The sequence below is a fragment of the Triturus cristatus genome, chromosome 5_1, assembly GCF_964204655.1.
Source record: "Triturus cristatus chromosome 5_1, aTriCri1.1, whole genome shotgun sequence".
NCBI lineage: Eukaryota > Metazoa > Chordata > Amphibia > Caudata > Salamandridae > Triturus > Triturus cristatus.
This window is the reverse complement of record NC_140587.1, coordinates 783357552-783376912: the sequence shown is the minus strand read 5'-3', so window position 1 is coordinate 783376912 and position 19361 is coordinate 783357552. Positions and strand designations below refer to the sequence as shown.

Genomic DNA, 19361 nt, shown 5'->3' with positions numbered 1-19361 from the left:
CGCCGATGAGGTCGAAGACGACGTCACAGAGACACGGCTCCGCTCGCGACTCCGCTGACGTCACCGGCTCCATAAGAAGACCTAGTCGGCGTGATGACGTCAGTTCCGCCCTTTTTTCAGTGCCTTTGAGGCACACGGACGGACTGACAGCAACATATACACAGTATACACAGTACATAATATACAAAGCAACACACAGTGTGGAGAATAAATAGGAAGGCAAAAGAAATAACACAATGCCTTTGACAGTAACAAATACATTTTGAAACACCATCATTAAAATTGTAGGTATACAAGGGTGGACAACGGGGAGGCGGGTGGGTCAGTGAGGAATCTACAGGCAGATACTGTATCCACCAGAAAAAGCGTTACCGAAGGTAAGTAACTTCTTCTTCTGATGGATACATCTGCCAGTGGATTCCTCACCTTGTGACAAGATTCCCACAGCAGTCCCACTCCCGGAGGAGGGTGTCCACCCTTCTATACCAGAAAGTCCTGAAGGATGAAACAAGCAAAATGTCCGTCCCTCCTCACCTCGGTGTCTAAGCAGTAATGCTTCGTGAAAGTGTGGCGGGAGACCCAAGTTGCCACCCTACAAATAGCCTCCACAGGAACATCTCTAGACAAGGCAGACGTGGAAGACTTAGCCCTAGTAGAATGAGCTCTTAAACCTTCTGGAGGTTCCTTACCGGCCAAAGAGTAGCATATCTTGATGCACAAGACAATCCATCTGGAAAGGGTGCGCTTGTGCACCGCTCTGCCTTTCCTGCAGCCAACAAAGCCCACGAAGAGCTGGTCGTCAACTCGAAAGTCTTTTGTCCTATCAAGATAGAAGCTCACCGCCCTCTTAGGGTCCAGACGGTGAAGCCGCTCCTCCTCCTTGGAAGGGTGAGGGGGAGGATAGAAGGTAGGGAGGGTAATGGACTGCCCCAGATGGAAGGGAGTTACCACCTTAGGCAGAAAAGTAGCTCTGGTCCTGAGTACAATTCTTTCAGCATGAATGGTCAAGAACGGGGGTTTTGAACTCAGAGCTTGAAGCTCACTTACCCTCCTTGCCAAGGTGATCGCAATGAGAAAAACCGTCTTGAAAGACAACAGTCTCAAGGGACACTTGTGTAAGGGCTCGAAGGGAGAACCCACCAGATAAGTTAAGACAAGATTTAAATCCCACTGAGGCACAATAAAAGGAGTTGGAGGAAACTTGTTTGTAAGGCCTTTCAGAAACCGTAAGACAATAGGCGATTTAAACAATGATGGTTGATCTGGCAAACAAAGGAATGCCGACAAGGCTGAAAGATATCCCTTCACAGTGGCTACAGCAAAACCTTGCTGAGCAAGACAAAGGGCAAACTGAAGAATGTCAGATAAACGAGCCCCCAAAAGGATCAACTGACTTCTCCCCACACCAGAGCACAAATTTAGACCACCTATAGGAATAGATAGATTTGGTGGAATGACGTCTGGCAGACAAAATTACATCTACCACATCTGGCGGGAGAGAAAAAGAATTCAGGTTGCCCCGTTCAATCTCCAGACATGAAGGTGTAAGCTCTGGAGGTGGGGGTGTAGAACCTGCCCCTCCATCTGAGAGAGGAGGTCTTCCCTGAGAGGGAGACGGAGCAGAGGACACGAGGAGAGGTGGAGAAGATCTGTATACCACACCCTTCTTGGCCAATCCGGGGCGATCAATATGACTTGGACCCGTTCTTGGCGAATCTTCCTCAGAACCCGAGGAATCAAGGGTATGGGAGGAAACGCGTAAAGGAGATGAGTGCCCCAACTCAACTGAAACGCGTCCCCCAATGCTCCCTGCATTGGATACCGGAGAATGCAGAAAGACGGGCAGTGAGCGTTCTCGTGAGTGGCAAACAGGTCCACCCGAAGGGTTCCCCACATCCGGGAAACGTGACGAACCACCTCTGGATGAAGCCTCCACTCGTGGTCGGCAGAGAACTGCCGACTGAGGCGGTCTGCACGAACGTTTAGAACTCCGGCCAGATGATTTACCATCAGACAAATCTGCTAATCCTGAGCCCAGGACCAGAGACGCAGAGCCTCTCTGCAGAGACAAAGCGACCCCACTCCTCCCTGCTTGTTGACATACCACATCGCGGTAGTGTTGTCTGTCAGGACTTGAACTGACTGACCGCAAAGGGAAGGGAGGAAGGCCTTGAATGCCAAACGTGTCGTCCGTAATTCCAGAAGGTTGATGTGAAGCAACCTTTCCTCTGGAGACCAAAGACCCTTGATCTCCAGATCCCCCAGATGCGCACCCCACCGTAAAGTGGATGCATCCGTTATCACTGTGGCCACCGATGGAGGTAGATGGAAGGACTTTCCTTGAGACAGATTGCCCTGCACGCTCCACCAAGACAGATCCGCCGCAGCTTCTCTGGAGATCCTCACAGACTCCCTGAGATTTCCTTTGTGCTGATACCACTGCCTGTGGAGGCACCACTGGAGCACCCTCATGTGCCAACGTGCATGGTTGACCAACAGAATGCAGGAAGCAAACAGACTGAGCAGGCGAAGGACCTTCAGGACTGGAACGACCGCTTCATTTTAAAACAAGGGAATCATTTCCTGTATGTTGTGAATCCTTTGTGGAGGTGGGACTGCCCGACACACAGTAGTGTCCAGTACCGCTCCTATGAACAGGTTGCGCTGAGAGGGCACAAGGTGAGATTTGGGTAAGTTTATCGAAAAACCCAATTTGTACAACAACTGAGTTGTAATCTGCCGATGATGAAGCACCTTCTCTGGCGACTCCGCTTTGATCAGCCAGCCGTCCAGATAGGGGAAAACTGAAATCCCCAACCTTCTGAGATGGGCTGCCACCACTGCCATCACCTTGGTGAAGACTCGAGGTGCAGTAGTAAGACCAAACGGAAAGACCGCAAACTGATAATGTTGCGACCCTACCGTAAACCGGAGATACTTCCTGTGCGACTTCAGGATGGGGATGTGAAAATACGCATCCTGCAAATCGATCAACACCATCCAGTCCTCCTGATGCAGCGCTTGAAGAACCTGCGCAAGGGTGAGCATCTCGAACTTCTCTTGCTTCAGAAAAAGATTCAAGATCCTTAGGTCCAATATTGGACGCAATCTGCCGTCCTTCGGAATCAGGAAATAAAGGGAGTAACATACCTGACCCCTCTCCTGCTCTGGAACCACCTCTATCGCACCTTTTTTCAGCAATGTCAGGACTTCCTCCTGCAGGAGAAGAAGGTGATCCTCTGAGCAAGCCCCTTGACAAGGAGGGTAATTTGGAGGGAATTCCCTAAAGGGAAGGGCGTACCCATTTTCTACAAGATCTAGAACCCAAAGGTCTGTAGTAACCGATTCCCAATCTTGTAGAAAATGGGTAAGCCGGCCCCCCACAGGACCAGCATGATCCAGAATGGTGGATCTAGGGCTGCTTTGCAGTGGTGGGAGGGGCTGAGGAAGAGGAAGAGGAGGAGGAGGAGGAGGAGGAGGAGAGCTGTCGACCTCGAGTGCGACCTCTGATTCTGCCTCTGTAGCTCTTATACAGAGTGTTTTGCGGCTGTTGCTGCTGCTGCTGGGGCTGTCTGTAAGAACGAAAGGTTGACCTTCCGAAACCCCTGTATCTCTTGAACGAACCCCTTGGCTGAGTTTGAAGGCCCAATTATTTAGCCGTGGCCTTACTCTCCTTAAATCTTTCAAGCGCAGCATCCGCTTTCTTGCCAAAAAGTCCGGAGCCATCAAAAGGCAAGTCCAAGAGCGTTGACTGGACATCAGGGGAGAACTCTGAAGACTTGAGCCACACACTCCTCCTCGTGGCAACAGAAGATCCCATGACTCTTGCAACCGAGTCAGCTGTATCCAAGCCACTTTGGATTACCGGACGTGCTGCCGCTTGGGTATTCATTGAAACTCATCCTATCCTCTTCTGACAGCTTTGGGGCTAGCTGCTTTGCTGAGTTCATAAGAGCATGGATATATCGGCCCAAAAACACAGATTTTACTGGCAGAAGAGAAGACCTTCTTGGCCGACTGATCCAATTTCTTCGCCTCCCTGTCACTTGGGAAAAAGAACCTGTTGATTTTCTGGAACAGGCAGCCTGAACCACCAGACTCTCCGGAGATGGATGAGATGTTAAAAAGTCTGGGTCCCCTGGAGCCGCCAAATACCTCCTAGCAATAACTTTAGAAATTGCAGGAGCAGAGAAGGGCTTACGCCATACCTCCATTACTGGTTCTATAATGGCGGCATTAAAAGGGAGTAAAGGCTCCGATGCAGTAGAAGGAGAGTGCAGAACCTCTGTCAGGATGTTAGGCTTAAACTCTGCAGAAGGCAACTGCAGATCTAAAAGTTCAGCTGCCTTCTTAACAGCGTGGTATGGAGCCACATCCTTTGAAGGAGCATCAGCAGGAGTAATCTCCCATTCAGGCGATAAATCCAGGCCACTAGCCTCCTTCAAATCATCAAACACATTGTCCGACTCCATCAGCTCACCCTTCTCTACTTCCTCCATCAGGTACCTCTGTTCATCCAGTACCCTTTGGGCCTCCCTCCTAGATCTGATCCTCACAGTAGGAGTCGGTGGCGCCGTGACCGAATCCGACAGCGCCGGAGCCAGCATCGAGCGTGGATCCAAAGCGACAGCCGGTGTCGAACGAGGTCGAGTCGGCGCCGGTGAAGAAGGGAGCGGCATCGATGTTCTCGGCGCCGGTAGATGCCAAGACTGCGTCGCCGGAAAAAATGGCATGAAGGGAACCGGAGGATAAGCTTGGGGAACTCCCAGACTGAAGGCCATAGGACCCGAAGGTGCACCAGAGGGGTACATTGCTCTGGAGAAGACTCCATACATAGCATTAAGATAATGCGTAGGATCCTGACCTGGGCCTGGAAACGATGGATAAGGCTCAGTCTGAGGCATCACCGGACTCGGGCCGATCGGCGCCAACGGTGGAATCAGCGGAGCCGAAGGCTCACCCGGAGCTGAAAGCTCATCAATCGGAACCGGAGACGAAGCCGGAGATGGAGATGGAGCCGGAGAATGCTCCGCTGAAGCCACAGGTGACGACAGGCCAATAGGTGAATCAGGAACAGGCGAAGGAGATACAAAGTCCTTACGGCGTCGGGAGGGCGATATCGATCTCGGAGCCGTATCCCTATCCGAGTGATGTCGAGACCCATTCCTTTTCTTTTTCTTGTGCTTCTTGGACTTAGAAGCATGCCCCGAAGTCTACTTCGATCTTCTCCGGCCTCTTTTTTCCTTCTTCATCTTGGCTATGAACAATTTTACTTCCCTCTCCTTAAGACGATTGAAGCTCATCTTGCGACAGCAAGAACATCCTTCAACATCGTGGTCTGATGATAGGCACCACACGCAGTCTTCATGCGGATCCGTTATTGACATGTGCTTTCCACATTCTCAACAAGGTTTAAAACCAGACTTCTTCGTCGTCATTTCAGCTGAAGAAGAGAGAGAAACCAGCAGAAAACAAAGTAACAAGTACAGCTACAGAGAGAGTCCCGAAATCCGTTGGCGTCGACGGCGCGGAAAAAAGAGAACTGACGTCATCACGCCGACGAGGTCTTCTTATGGAGCCGGTGACGTCAGCCGAGTTGTGAGCGGCGCCGTGTCTCTGTGACGTCGTCTTCGCCCTCATCGGCGTGGACTGCTACAAAAATTTCCGAATGTTGCTGGCGCAGGGGATATTCACAAGGTGAGGAATCCACTGGCAGATGTATCCATCAGAACGTAAAAGCAGATCCTACTTTCCTACACTGAGCAAAGCACAGACGAGGCGGAAGATGATGAATAGCGACACCAGGAGCAGCAGGAGCCTTCCTTGATGCAGTCTCAGTGCCAGTTGATGTCCAACGAAGTCCAGATGGTTGAAGAGTATCTTGGTTTCAGAGGCGAGTCTTGTTCCATGATGAATCTGATGACCCACAGGGGAGCCCTTAAATACTCAAGGAAGAGGGCTGGATCGGTTTTTGGGTCCCTCCCAGGGGAAGGCATGGACAGAGAGAGGATACTCCCCTGTCCTTTGTCCAGTTATGCGCCAGAGCGGGAATTAAGGATTTCTGAACTGGCTAAAACCATATGCAAGGAGGGCACCAAAAGTGCCCTTCATTGCAGTCTGATGGTGCTGGAAAGCGTCCCACCACAGCCCAGTACACTAAGTCCTGTCTGGGAGGTGGTCACACCTCCCTGTGGCAAGAAACCTATTGAACAAGTTACTAACCTTCGGTAACGATGTATCTGTAAGAAACATTAGTTAGTTAGATTCCTCACCTTAGAATATCCCCAGGCGTCAGACTGGATCCGGAAGATTTTTCGTCAGCAATACCCCTTGCGCGTCGCTAGGCGTCGTCTGCGGCTCCGCGTCCGTCGTCGGCGTCGTGCGCCGGGATGACGTCGTCGGAGTACTTAGACGCCGCCCTCGCGCGCTGACGTCAGTTCTTGTACATAGCCTTCCGCGCCAGGAACGCAGAGCCATGCAAAGACCGACACTGGTGCCAAAAATAAAATCTAGGGGCCTGAAAGGACAACCTTAACCCTAGATGTCAGTTCGCAGAACGGGGAGGATGGGAGGGTCGGTGAGGAATCTAACTAACTAATGTTTCTTACAGATACATCGTTACCGAAGGTTAGTAACTTGTTCATCTGAAAGAAACACGTTAGTTAGATTCCTCACCTTAGAATAGATACCCAAGCAATACCATCCCCGGTGGTGGGTCTGCGAACCAAGATCACACCAGAAAGTCCTGGAGGACAGAACGGCCAAAGAAGCCATCCCTCCGGACTTGGCTGTCAAGGCAATAATGCCTGGCAAACGTGTGTAGCGAAGCCCACGTCGCCGCCTGACAGATGTCCTGCAAAGGGACTCCCCGTCCCAAGGCAGTAGTAGCCGCTGTGGCCCGAGTAGAATGGGCGCGCAGCCCAACAGGAGGGTCCTTTTTAGCCAAGGAATAGCAGATTTTGATACACAAAACGACCCACCGAGAGATGGTTCGTTTGTGCACAGCTTTCCCCTTCTTAGCGCCCACGTACCCAACAAAAAGCTGGTCGTCCACCCGGAACTGTTTTGTGCGGTCCAGATAGAAGGAGAGCGCACGTTTTGGGTCCAGACGGTGGAGCCTCTCTTCCTCTTTGGAAGGATGCGGAGGCGGAAAGAAGGTGGGCAAGGTGACAGACTGCCCAAGGTGAAATGGAGTCACCACTTTAGGAAGAAAGGAGGGACGAGGCCGAAGGACAACCTTGGCCGGATGAATAGACAGAAAAGGAGGCTTTGAAGATAAAGCCTGGAGCTCACTCACCCGTCTAGCCGAGGTGATGGCTACCAGAAAAGCAGTCTTTAGAGTTAGAAGACGAAGAGGGCAATTGTGAAGAGGCTCAAAGGGAGCGCACATCAGGAATGTCAAAACCAGATTCAAGTCCCACTGAGGCATTACAAAAGGGACAGGAGGGAACGTGTGTGTAATGCCTTTGAGAAAGCGTGTAACCACAGGGGACTTGAAAAGAGAAGGCTGATCAGGAAGCCGCAAGAAGGCGGAGATGGCAGCAAGATAACCTTTCAGGGTGCCCAGGGCAGAGCCCTGCCGGGCCAGAGAAAGAAGGAAGAGGAGAACCTCAGAAAGAGGGGCGAAAAGGGGATCCACAGCCTTTGCTGTGCACCATGCCACAAATTTGTTCCACCGGCAGGCGTATACCGACTTTGTGGAGGGACGCCTGGCTGCCAGAATGATATCACAGACTTCAGGAGGCAAGTCAAATGGCATCAACTGCCGCCGCTCAATCTCCACGCATGGAGGTGGAGGCTGGACAGGTTCGGGTGGAGGACCGTCCCCTGCTGCTGCGACAGAAGATCCTCCCGAAGGGGCAGACGTATCGGGGGATCGGTCAACAGACTGAGTAGCTCGGGATACCAGTATCTTCGTGCCCAATCCGGAGCCACCAAGATGACTTGGGCCCGGTCGTGCCTGATCTTCTTCAGCACTCTGGGCAGAAGTGGTATAGGCGGAAAGGCGTACAACAGACCGCAACTCCACTCGTGACGAAAAGCGTCGCCGAGCGAGTGCCGCCTTGGAAATTCCAACACGCAGAACTGCTGACATTGCGCGTTCTCTTCGGTGGCGAATAGATCTAACCAAGGCTCTCCCCACTGCTGAAAGAGGCCTTGCACCACCTCGGAGTTCAGACGCCATTCGTGATCCATCATGCACCGGCGGCTGAGTTCGTCTGCTCTGGCGTTCAGAGAGCCCGCCAGATGTTGAACCACCAGGGTGACGCCCTGGTGTTCCAGCCATGTCCAGAGGCGCAGAGCCTCCTGACAAAGGGTCCACGACCCCACCCCGCCCTGTTTGTTGCAGTACCACATGGCGGTGGTGTTGTCCGTGAACACCTGCACGACACTTCCCCTGACAGAGGGAAGGAAGGCTTTCAGTGCAAGCCGGATCGCTCTCAACTCCAACAGGTTGATGTGGAGGCGAGACTCCGCCGGAGACCAGAGGCCTCTGATCTCCGCCTCTCCCATATGGCCACCCCATCCCAAGAGGGACGCATCCGTCACTACGACATGCTCCGGTTGGGGAAGGGAGAGGCTCTTGCCCTTGACCCACTCGCGGTCCGTGAGCCACCACTGCAACTGCTGTGCAGTACCCTCCGAGATCAAGACATGGTCGGACAGGTTGCCGTGATGCTGGGCCCACTGAAACTTCAGGTCCCACTGCAGAGCCCGCATGCGCCGCCTGGCGTGATGCACTAGTAGGATGCAGGAGGCCATCAGCCCCAGAAGCCGCAACACTAACCTGACCGAAACCCGGGATAGAGGCCGAAAGATGGGAATCAGGGCCTGTATATCCCGGACCCGCTGTTCCGGTGGATGGACCCGGAACTGCGCCGAATCGAGAACCGCTCCGATGAAGAGGAGCTTCTGAGAGGGACTCAAGTGCGACTTCGGCACGTTGATGGAAAACCCCAGCAAATGCAGGAGATCCGCCGTAGTCTGGAGGTGGGAGACGACTGCCTGGGGCGAGCCCGCCTTCAACAACCAGTCGTCGAGATAGGGGAAGACTGGGACCCCTGATCTGCGCAGATGAGCTGCGACCACCGCCATCACTTTCGTGAACACCCGAGGGGCACTGGTGAGGCCGAAGGGGAGCACGGTAAACTGAAAGTGCTCTTGGCCCACCGTGAACCGCAGGTAACGCCGGTGGGCCGGCAGGACGGGGATGTGGAAATATGCGTCCTGCAAGTCCAACGCTACCATCCAGTCTCCAGGGTCTAGGGCAGCTAAAACCTGAGCCAACGTTAGCATCTTGAACCTTTCTTTTCGGAGGAAGGCATTGACGTTCCGGAGGTCCAAGATAGGGCGCAGGCCCCCCTTGCCCTTCTTGGGAACCAGAAAGTAGTGGGAATAACAACCACGACCTACTTCTGGACTCGGAACGCGCTCGACGGCCCCCTTGGCCAAGAGAGCCGAAACTTCCTCGCGGAGAAGATCCAAATGATCCCCCGAGATACGGTGGTGCTGCGGTGGCATGGCTGGAGGGGTCGTCTCGAAGGGGAGGGAGTAGCCCCTTCGGACGATTTGCAGCACCCACCTGTCCGATGTTATGGACCGCCAGTGGAGCAGGTGATGGCAAACTCTGCCGCCCACTGGCGTGGTATGGGCCTGAAAGCTCGGACTAGGAAGGCTTTGAGGCGGATGCTGCCGGGGTGGATGTGGGCTGACCACGTCGGCCTCCATTTCCGCCACGGCGGAAGCCACGTCCACGACCGCGCGCAGGTTGGTTCTGCGGCTGGTGGCTTTGCGAACGTGAGGAGGCGCCCCTTCCTTGGCCACGAAAGGGGCGAAAAGCGGAGGTGTGCGCCCGCGGAGCCGAGAGGCCCAAGGACTTGGCCGTAGCCCGGGAGTCCTTAAAGCGGTTCAGCGCACTGTCCGCCTTCTCACCAAACAGGCGAGTGCCATCAAAGGGCATGTCCATGAGGGTGTTCTGGACATCCCCGGAAAATGACGTGGACCGCATCCAGGCATGGCGGCGGAGCGCCACCGTGGTGGAAATCGCCCGACCTAGCGAGTCCGTGGTGTCAAGCCCACATCTTATGGCGTGCCGTGCTGCATCCCTCCCATCGGCCAGAGCCTGGGTAAGACGCGTCCGGACCTCCTCCGGACACTGGGGCAGCACGTCCTCCACCGTATCCCACAGGGAATGGGAATAACGGTCCAAGAGACAGGCGGTATTTAAAGACCGCAGGCCCAAACTAAGGGACGAGAACAGTTTCTTGCCAAACTGCTCGAGTCTCTTGGAATCCCGGTCCGGCGGAGCGGTCGGGAAGGAGGATTGGGAAGTAGAGGCCTGGATAACCAGACTCTCGGGGGTGGGGTGTTGGGACAGGAAGCTGGGGTCGCCCGGAGCAGGGCGGTGGCGCCGGGCAACGTTCCTATCCACAGGAGGAACTGTGGAGGGCTTGGACCAGGTGCCCTGCAGAACGTCAGTGAGGGCCTCGTTAAACGGCAGCAGAGGCTCAGTGGAGCTTGCTGAGGTTTGAAGCACCTCAGTGAGGATGTTGGTCCTCACAGCCACGGCAGGCAACTCGAGCCCAAGGGCCTCAGCCGCCTTGCGCAGCACCACAGAAAATGCTGCACCCTCCTCCGAAGCCACGGTCGGAGGAGAAGTGAATCCAGCGTCTGGCGAGGTGTCCAGCCCGCTGGCCTCCCCCAGCTCATCTGCCCAGTCCTGAGAAAGCTGTGACTGAACAGCTAGAGGGTCCTCGAACCCCTCCCAGTCGCCCCCTTCTTCCGATTCCTGATAAACAGGAGGAATGATCGGAACCGGACTGTAGAGATGGTAGGTCTCTAGCGGCGTCGGATGCGGCGTCGGCGGACGCCGTGCCGGCGTCGGGTCCGGATGAGGGCTAAACTGGGGCGTCGGCGTCACAGGCGTCGGCGTCGGCGGCGCCGGTGACGGCGTCGGTGGTTCAGGCGTCGGCGCCGGTGGAGGAGTGACAAGGTCAACCGGCGTCGACTGGGGCCCAGGCATGGGCCCCGCGGGGACCTGCGGCGTCGAGACCGGAGTCGTCGACGGCGCCGGGGCCGGAGCCGCCGGCACGCGAGGTCGCCCAGTCGAGCCCGCGGGGCCCGAAGGCGCGCCAGCGGGCGTCGACGGCGGGGCCAGGCTCCTCATGGCCGAGAGGAAGGCACTGATCTCCGCCGGCGCCGCGTCAGCCCCAGGGACCGGAAGGTATGGGGGCGGACGCGGCACCTGCGGCTCCGCCGGAGCCGCGGGGGTGGAACCACTTGGACCCTCGGCCGAGTCGCGCGACCGGCGAGGGGAGTCCGAAGAGCGATGTCGCCTCTTGGACTTCTTTGAGTGTTTGGACTTACCCGACGACTTGGAGCCCGACGATCGATGGTGGCGTCGGCTAGGGCTCCGCGAGCGATCCTTGGACCTCCTCCTGGACCGGGATCGCGCACGACGCGGAGCCGAGTGGCGAAGCTCGAGAAGCTTGCGGGACCGCTCCCGCCTAGCCTTCGAAGTCAAGGCCTGACAGTCGTTGCACGACTCCGCGTCGTGGTCGAGGCCTAAGCAGTAGAGGCACCGGCGGTGGTGATCGGTCACCGACATCAGTCGATGACAATCCTCACAAGCCTTGAACCCAGGCATCCTACCGGCACCAGATGTCGACAGACAAGGATCAAAAATGATCAAAAAGATTTAGTCAAAAAAGACTAAAAGGGGTAGCTCTCCCGGATCTGCGCTTACTGGCGCGGAAAAAAGAAGAACTGACGTCAGCGCGCGAGGGCGGCGTCTAAGTACTCCGACGACGTCATCCCGGCGCACGACGCCGACGACGGACGCGGAGCCGCAGACGACGCCTAGCGACGCGCAAGGGGTATTGCTGACGAAAAATCTTCCGGATCCAGTCTGACGCCTGGGGATATTCTAAGGTGAGGAATCTAACTAACGTGTTTCTTTCAGATGTTCTACCTTCCACTGCTCGAGCTTGGCTCAGCAGCGGGCTGGCAGTACAGTGACTGTGGTCGGGGGCTACACTAGCTTGCTGGCAGAACCTGAAAGGCTGATACCATGGGATCATACCTCCAACAACAGAATCTGTGTTGGGGTATGATGGCAACATGTTTGATACCAAACATGACCAGGTTCGGCGCAGTCATTATAAAGTAGGACATTTGGTAATGACTGATGTCCACTATATGTCTTAAAATGGCTGACCACACTAACAAAGTCTGGAGAATCAACTCAGGGGTTTGTAGGGGTATCCTGCTCATGCATAGGCCCCCCTCACACGTATAACCAAGCACCCTGCCCTCAGGACTGAAAGACCTTCCATAGGGGTGATATAGGTTTTAAGAGTAGTGACCTTAGATATAAGGAAACATATCTATTGTGAAAGGTGCAATGGCAGGCCGGTAGAGTTGAAGTGGATTCCCATGGGTGGCACAATGCATGCTGCAGCCCATGGGAGGCCTCTGGTGTACCTATGCCCAGGGCACCTCAGTGCCATATACTAGGTTCTTAAAAGAGTACACCAGAGGCCAATTGTGGAGGTAAAAAAGTACTTACCAAGACATTTTGCGAGAGAGACCACAAATGCTGGCGTCCTGATTAGCAGAAACCCATCAAACTACCATCAAAACACACTGACACCAGGCAAAAGGGGGGTAGTAACCATGAAAGCACATCCTACTTTACTACAAGACAGGTGTAGAATCCTAAGAGGTGTACTTCAAAACTGAGGAATGGTTCAGGTAAAACTGTGTCTGATGCTGGATTAGTCGGACTAGAGCAGGAATAGACATGAAAGCAAGGAGAACCTTGTGACTCACAGTTATTTACAATTGCTAGGCTTCCCCCACCCCCTCCCCTTCTCAATTTTTACACATGTGGAAGGTGCAGTTCTAGGACCAGGAAAACTGTTAGCGTACATGCCCAATTCCCTAAATTGCTAGAGTCAGCTTAGGGCACACTAAACTCGCTGCTGTTAACATATCTTGGTCCCAGAAGTCTCTCTGCTCTGAGAATGCTGCGTTGATAATATGACATGTTTTTAACCTTTGCTGTCAACAGATAATAGATGTGTAGTCTTTGGGAAATAGGGGCATGGAAACATTTTTGTCAATCGAATGAAAATATTGGTATGTGGTCTCATTTAATAATACTATTCAAGGGTCTATGTTATGAGTTATAGGACCACAATGGCAAATGGCTCTGCAGTACTAATTCACAGTCTTTCTCACATATGGTACTTTCAAGAGACAAGGTCAAAACGAGACAATAAATCTTTAGTTCAATTCTGAGTTAATTACAGGTTTGCTTTTACTGTAATATCACAGTGAAAGAAGTACAATAAAACCAATCTATTTACCTTTGCATGGAGTAATGACTTCCTCTTTCTTGTCCAAATGATCTTTATGGCACTTAACGTGGCATCTACGGCATTCAAGGGCTGGTGGGGGTTTAAAAACATGCCAAAGAGGTTTGGCACAAGCCTCACAACTGGCAGGAAAATGGTACAGCGTAGGAATGAACTCATGACCTTTGTGATTTAGAAAATTTGTTCTTTCAGCTAGTTGTGCTGGTTCAGGTTCTACATCTTTCCTACATTCACCTTCATTGGCATAAAGAATCTATCACAAAAAAACACAACAAAATGGTTCACTCAAAATTTATCAAGTAGCAACAATACATTTAAGAACACTTGTACAGACTTAAAAAGCTTGTGTTTTACAGGCTTAGTACTTTAAATGGAATGGATGAGAAACTCAGAACACTTTAAAAATAAGTTCTGTAGCTCCTCGCAACTGCTAAAGCACAGTTCACTCTTGGATCATATACCATTAAAAGAAATCACAAAGGTATCGCAAAAGGAGTTGACCTTGCCCCAAGGCACGAGAGCACTAAATAAATGAACTGACCCAATGAAAAAAGATTTTAAGTCAACCTGCAAAAGGTTAAGATTTTAGACTTTAATACATACTGCCCATAACTATGGTGTTGAAGAACAAGTTACTTACCTTCAGTAACAATATATCTGTAAGAAACATTAGCAGTGATAGATTCCTTACCTTAGAATTACCCCCAGGCGTCAGAATGGATCCGGAAAGTTTTCGTCAGCAGTACCCCTGCGCGTACGTCGTTGGCATCGTGGTCGCCGAGATGACATCGCAGCAGCTACTTCGACGCCGCCCTCGCGCGCTGACGTCAGTTCTGTACGAGACTTTCCGCACCAGGAACGCAGCGCCATGCAAGAAACTGACCACTGGAGCCATGAAACTAGGGCCCTGAAAGGGATGACCTTAACAATAGAAATCAGTTCGCAGAACGGGGAGGATGGGTGGGGCGGTAAGGAATCGATCACTGACTAATGTTTCTTATAGATATATCATTACCGAACGTAAGTAACTTGTTTATTTGAAAGAAACACATAGTGATAGATTCCTTACCTTAGAACAGATACCCCAGCAATACCGACCCTGGTGGTGCATCTGCAAACAAGATCACACCAGGAAGTCCTGGAGAACAGAACGGCCAAAGAAGCCGTCTCTCTGAACTTGACTGTCCAGGCAGTAATACTTAGTAAAAGTGTGCAGCGAGGCTCACGTAGCTGCCGGACAGATGTCTTGTAGGGGGACACCACGTCCCAATGCCGTAGTGGCTGTCGTCGCCCTTGTGAAATGGGCGGGCAGCCCTACCGGAGGCTCCTTCTTAGCCAGAGAATAACAGGCTTTAATACACAAGACGACCCATCTGGGAATAGTCCGCTTGTGTACGGCCCGACCTTTCTTTGCGCCAACGTAGCCAACAAAGAACTGGTCATTAACCCGGAACTGTTGTGTGCGGTTCAAGTAAAATGAGAGCGCACGTTTTGGGTCCAGACGGTGGAGCCTCTCTTCCTCTCTAGAAGGATGCAGAAAGAAGGTGGGCAAAGTGATGGTCTGCCCGATTTGAAAAGCAGTGACAACTTTTGACAAAAAAGGATGGACGGGTTCTGAGCACAACCTTGTCCGGATGGACAGATAGAAAAGGAGGTATACAATAAAGAGCCTGGAGCTCACTCACTCTCCTAGCGGAGGTGATGGGAACCAGGAAAGCAGTTTTTAGCGTCAAAAGACGCAGAGGACAATTGTGAAGAGGCTAAAAGGGAGCGCACATTAAATATGTGAGAACCAGATTCAAGTCCCACTGTGGCATCACAAAAGTAATAGGAGGGAAAAGGTGAGTAATGCCTTTGAGGAATCTATTTACAACAGGGGACTTGAAGAGAGAGGGCTGATAAGGCAGCCTGAAAAAGGCCGAAATAGCAGAAAGGTAGCCCTTGATATTGCCCAGAGCAGAACCCTGCTGGGCCAAGGAAAGAAGAAACAAAATGACTTCTGAAAGGGGATCCATAGCCTTTGCTGTGCACCAGGCCACAAATTTGTTCCACCTGCAGGTGTATACCAACTTAGTGGAGGGCCGCCTGGCCGCCAGAATAACATCCCAAACTTCAGGAGGCAAGTCAAAAGGAATCAACTGCTGCCGCTCAATCTCCACGCAAGGAGGTGGAGATTGGACAGGTTCAGGTGGAGGACCGTCCCCTGCTGCTGCGACAGAAGAACCTCCCAGATCGGGGGTTCGATGGTCATACTGAGTAGCTCGGGATACCATACTCTTTGAGCCCAGTCCGGAGCCACAAGAATGACCTGGGTCCGGTCGCGCCTGAACTTCTTCAGCACTCTGGTTAGATGTGGTATAGGCGGAAAGGCGAACAACCGACCGCAACTCCACTCGCAATGAAAAGCGTCGCCTAGCGAGTGCCACCTTGGAAATTGCAACGCACAGATCGTACAAGTCACTTACCTTCGGTAACGATGTATCTGGTAGAGACGATTCAAGCCACAGATTCCTTAACATAGAATTATCCCCAGGCGTGAGACTAGACCCGGAAAACTTTCTTGCCCAGCATCTTTGCGCGCCGGGGGGCGGTACCACGCGACTCCACCCAGACGTCCTCCGCGGGCCTCACGTCAGCAAGGTCACTTAAGCCCCACCCCTGCGTGCTGACGTCAGTTTGCTTCAGAGAACTTTTCCGCGCCACAACGCTGAGCCATCACAACAAAACGGAGGAGAGCATGGGAACAGTGTGCGAAAAAAACAGAGAAACAAAAGGTGAGAAACATCACCAGGTGGCACCAAGGCACCAGAAGGCGACAGCAGCAGGCCAGAGCAGGAAAAGAGGAGAGCACCACTCTGAGGAACAACTGTGCAAGCCAGGGCGAAAGCACCAGGCGGCAGTAAAACGCCAGAAGGCCAGAGCAGCAAAGCCATATCAAGAAAAGCGCAAAGTACCACTCCGTGTAACCACCTTGCAAGCCAAGGCAAGAGCCCTCCTGGAGGCACAAGCATGTGAAAGCACCGTGACACAGAGAGAGACAGAGAGAGACAGAGAGAGACAGAGAGAGACAGAGAGAGACAGAGAGAGACAGAGAGAGACAGAGAGAGACAGAGAGAGACAGAGACAGAGACAGAGAGAGAGAGCGAGAGAGAGAGCGAGACTGCAACCACAAGGGGAAGGGCAACAAGCCCGGAACAGAGGTGCAACAGCAATCCATCCCCAGACTACACTGCCAAGGATGGCCATACCTACTGAAAGGACAGGTAATCCATCCGCAGATTACAGTGCCAAGGAGGGCCATAACCTCTGAAAGGTGTAGGAAATCAAAGGACAGGTAAAAGAACCCCTAACGAAGAAGACCGGGTGGGGATCAAAAACTCCAACACCAGAGGGAAAGAGCAAACGTAGGCCCTCACGCTGGAGAGAAACCAGCTGGAAGGATGCCTGACCGGAAGAAAATGAAGAGGACACCTGTAGGAGAGTAGGGTCTGATTTCTATGTTCACCCCCACTTTTTGCTTTTGCTTTACTGGTTTTCGACTTAGATGTGGCTGTGGGCCTGCTAATCAGACCCACAGCCCTGCTGTTCTCTCTCTAAATTGATACTATGTACTTTAGGTGCATAACCCATTTGGATAGGATCACCTTATTGGCCCCTGTACAGTGTACCCTAGGTACCCAGGGCATAGATGTACCCTAGGCCTACCAGGGGCTGCAACATGTATTATGCCACCCCTGGCCTGGCCTTCCATTATGACACAACTGGCTGATCACTCAGCTGGGGCAAGGTCGTGTAATCACTCCTTGCTTAGGTGTAGTATTCCTATACCTAACTTACATATAGACACATGTGTACCTTTCAGCCCCTCCTATGGCAGGCCTTAACAATCCTGGAGGCAGAGTGCTTGGTAACATGTGAGATGGTGCTCTAGCATGAGCTGAGCCTGTCTGCAGCTTTCGGAACCATGTCCTTATAGCTGTTCTATGATATAGCCTACCATATACTCTTAAAGTGCCTTATAATCTTAAACGGTTATGGTAACTATGGTTTGGCTTTATCAAAACATGTCGTGTAAGGTGTCTGACACTTTGGAATAATACCCCCATCCTATTTCTGGGGATGAGGATATTATCCCTCCCTTCTAGAGGGAGAAGACATGTTGTAACCTACTTACCCGGTTAAAGTTAACCAGAGCCCCAGCATCACAAAATGGATGCTGCTGCCACGACACAAGTCTGACCTCCTGCTGCTGGGAGTGATCCCGGCAAGGGAGGCTTGGACAATAGGTTTCCTGCCTTGGGAGGTGCGAGCACCACCCCAGACAGGCCTTAGTGTATTGGGGCAGGGAGGGATGAAAGGAATGAGACATGCCTGGGGCACACAAGGTGTCCCATGCATAGTCCAGTTCAAACCGGTGCTGGGGCACACCAGCCCCAGTCCTGGCGCGAAACTGGACAAAGGGAAGGGGGTGTAACCACCCCCCTCCCAGGTCCCACCCATAAGGCGTGACCTAGCAGGTAACCCAGCCCCCCAGATTAGTATAAGAGTGGTAGCTGGGCCCCAGGAGATTAGATTATCCTGAACCTGCAACTTGAACAGAAACTCTGGACCTTCGACATTCGACGAAAGAAGAAGACTGAAGAATCTCCCTTGTGGCCAAGGAGTGGCTACCCTGTGCAAACAGGCACCATCAAGAGACTACCCTTTGCTTTGCTGAAGTTCTACGAGGGACCGACTGCAGAGCCCGACCAGAGCCTTGACTTCCAGACTTCTCCGACCCTGATCCACATCCACAGCCGAGCTGAGATCCGTGGAGGCGACGAGAGACGTGGGACCGGCTACCTTGGAAAAGTGGCTAGTATCTTCCAGCGCAGCTTTTGAGGCACCCTCGAAGTTGTGCATCGGGGATTGAGAAGCCCCAAGCACCAACTGCACCGAAGATCTTTCCCCCACACTCCACGAGTCCTGCGTGGGGCCCTTCTGCATTTTCCTGCTTGCCGCGCCTGTCAGGTTGCTTGCCCGTCGGCTAGTGGCCTCTGTGACGACGCATCCTGAAATCTTCACTGCTGGTTTGGCTCCTCCAGACTGGCTCCCGTTTCCTTGCAAAAGAGAAGCACCCCAGACCTTCCTGGTCTGCACCAGAAGCAAGTCCTCCGTTCTTCGTGGGTTCCGCTTGCCAAGGCTTGGTGAGTCCTAGTTCGACTGCGACGCCGCCGACAGCAAGAGCCTTCGTGGGACAGCTCGCCTCCTGGTCCTGGTCGTCCTCGACGTCTCCTGGTCCACGTGGCTGCAGCGACAAGCTTCACCTGCAATCTTCACAACACCGCCTGGTTCCTTCCTGGTTCCACGTGGTCACTGGCTAGTGACCTTGACTCTGTCCCTTCTGCTTGCAGGTCTCCTCTCTTCTTGATCCCAGCCTTGGGATCCACCGGACACTCTTCACTGACTGCCTGTCAGCAACTTTCCTTCAGGCATCCATAGAAGTCCACGACGAAACCCGACGCAAGTTCACACCTATGCACCCGCAGCCCGTGGGCTAGGTAACTTGGGTACTTCGGTGCTCACAAGGGTAGTGACTATCCTAGGGTCTAGTTTCAGAGTCTCGACTCTCTAGCTGCTTCAGAAGTGTCCTTACACTGTTAATTTCTAACTGCTAGTAATTCTATCGACTTTTACGCATTACGCGTGAGTGTTTCCACTCTGCACCTGAATCCCGTGGGCCTCCCACTTCCTACCTGTTGCTAGTGTAGTGTAGCCCCAGCGATTCCCTAGGCCTAGGCCTATCCTATTTCCGTGACAGTGGTCCTTATACCACTTCTTTAGTATATGGTTTGCGTGGCCCCTAGGGCCTAACTGTATTACTTACCTGTGTGACTTAATGTATGCATAAATAAGACTGTGTTGTACTTACCTCTAATCTCATAAAGAGTGCTGAGGGTTTGTCTAGAATAAATACACTTTATTTTATATATATATCTGTTG

The 19361-nt window shown here is 52.8% G+C and overlaps 1 protein-coding gene across 2 annotated transcripts in view; it reads right to left on the bottom strand.

Moving 5' to 3' along the window:
- Positions 1-19361, bottom strand: part of ROCK1 (Rho associated coiled-coil containing protein kinase 1) — a 1783501-nt gene that overhangs the window by 113972 nt on the left and 1650168 nt on the right. For both annotated transcript variants that reach the window (XM_085605798.1, XM_085605799.1), the window contains exon 31: positions 13371-13632. In XM_085605798.1, the coding sequence (XP_085461924.1) occupies positions 13371-13632 (262 nt within the window). The remainder of the gene's footprint in view (positions 1-13370; positions 13633-19361) is intronic.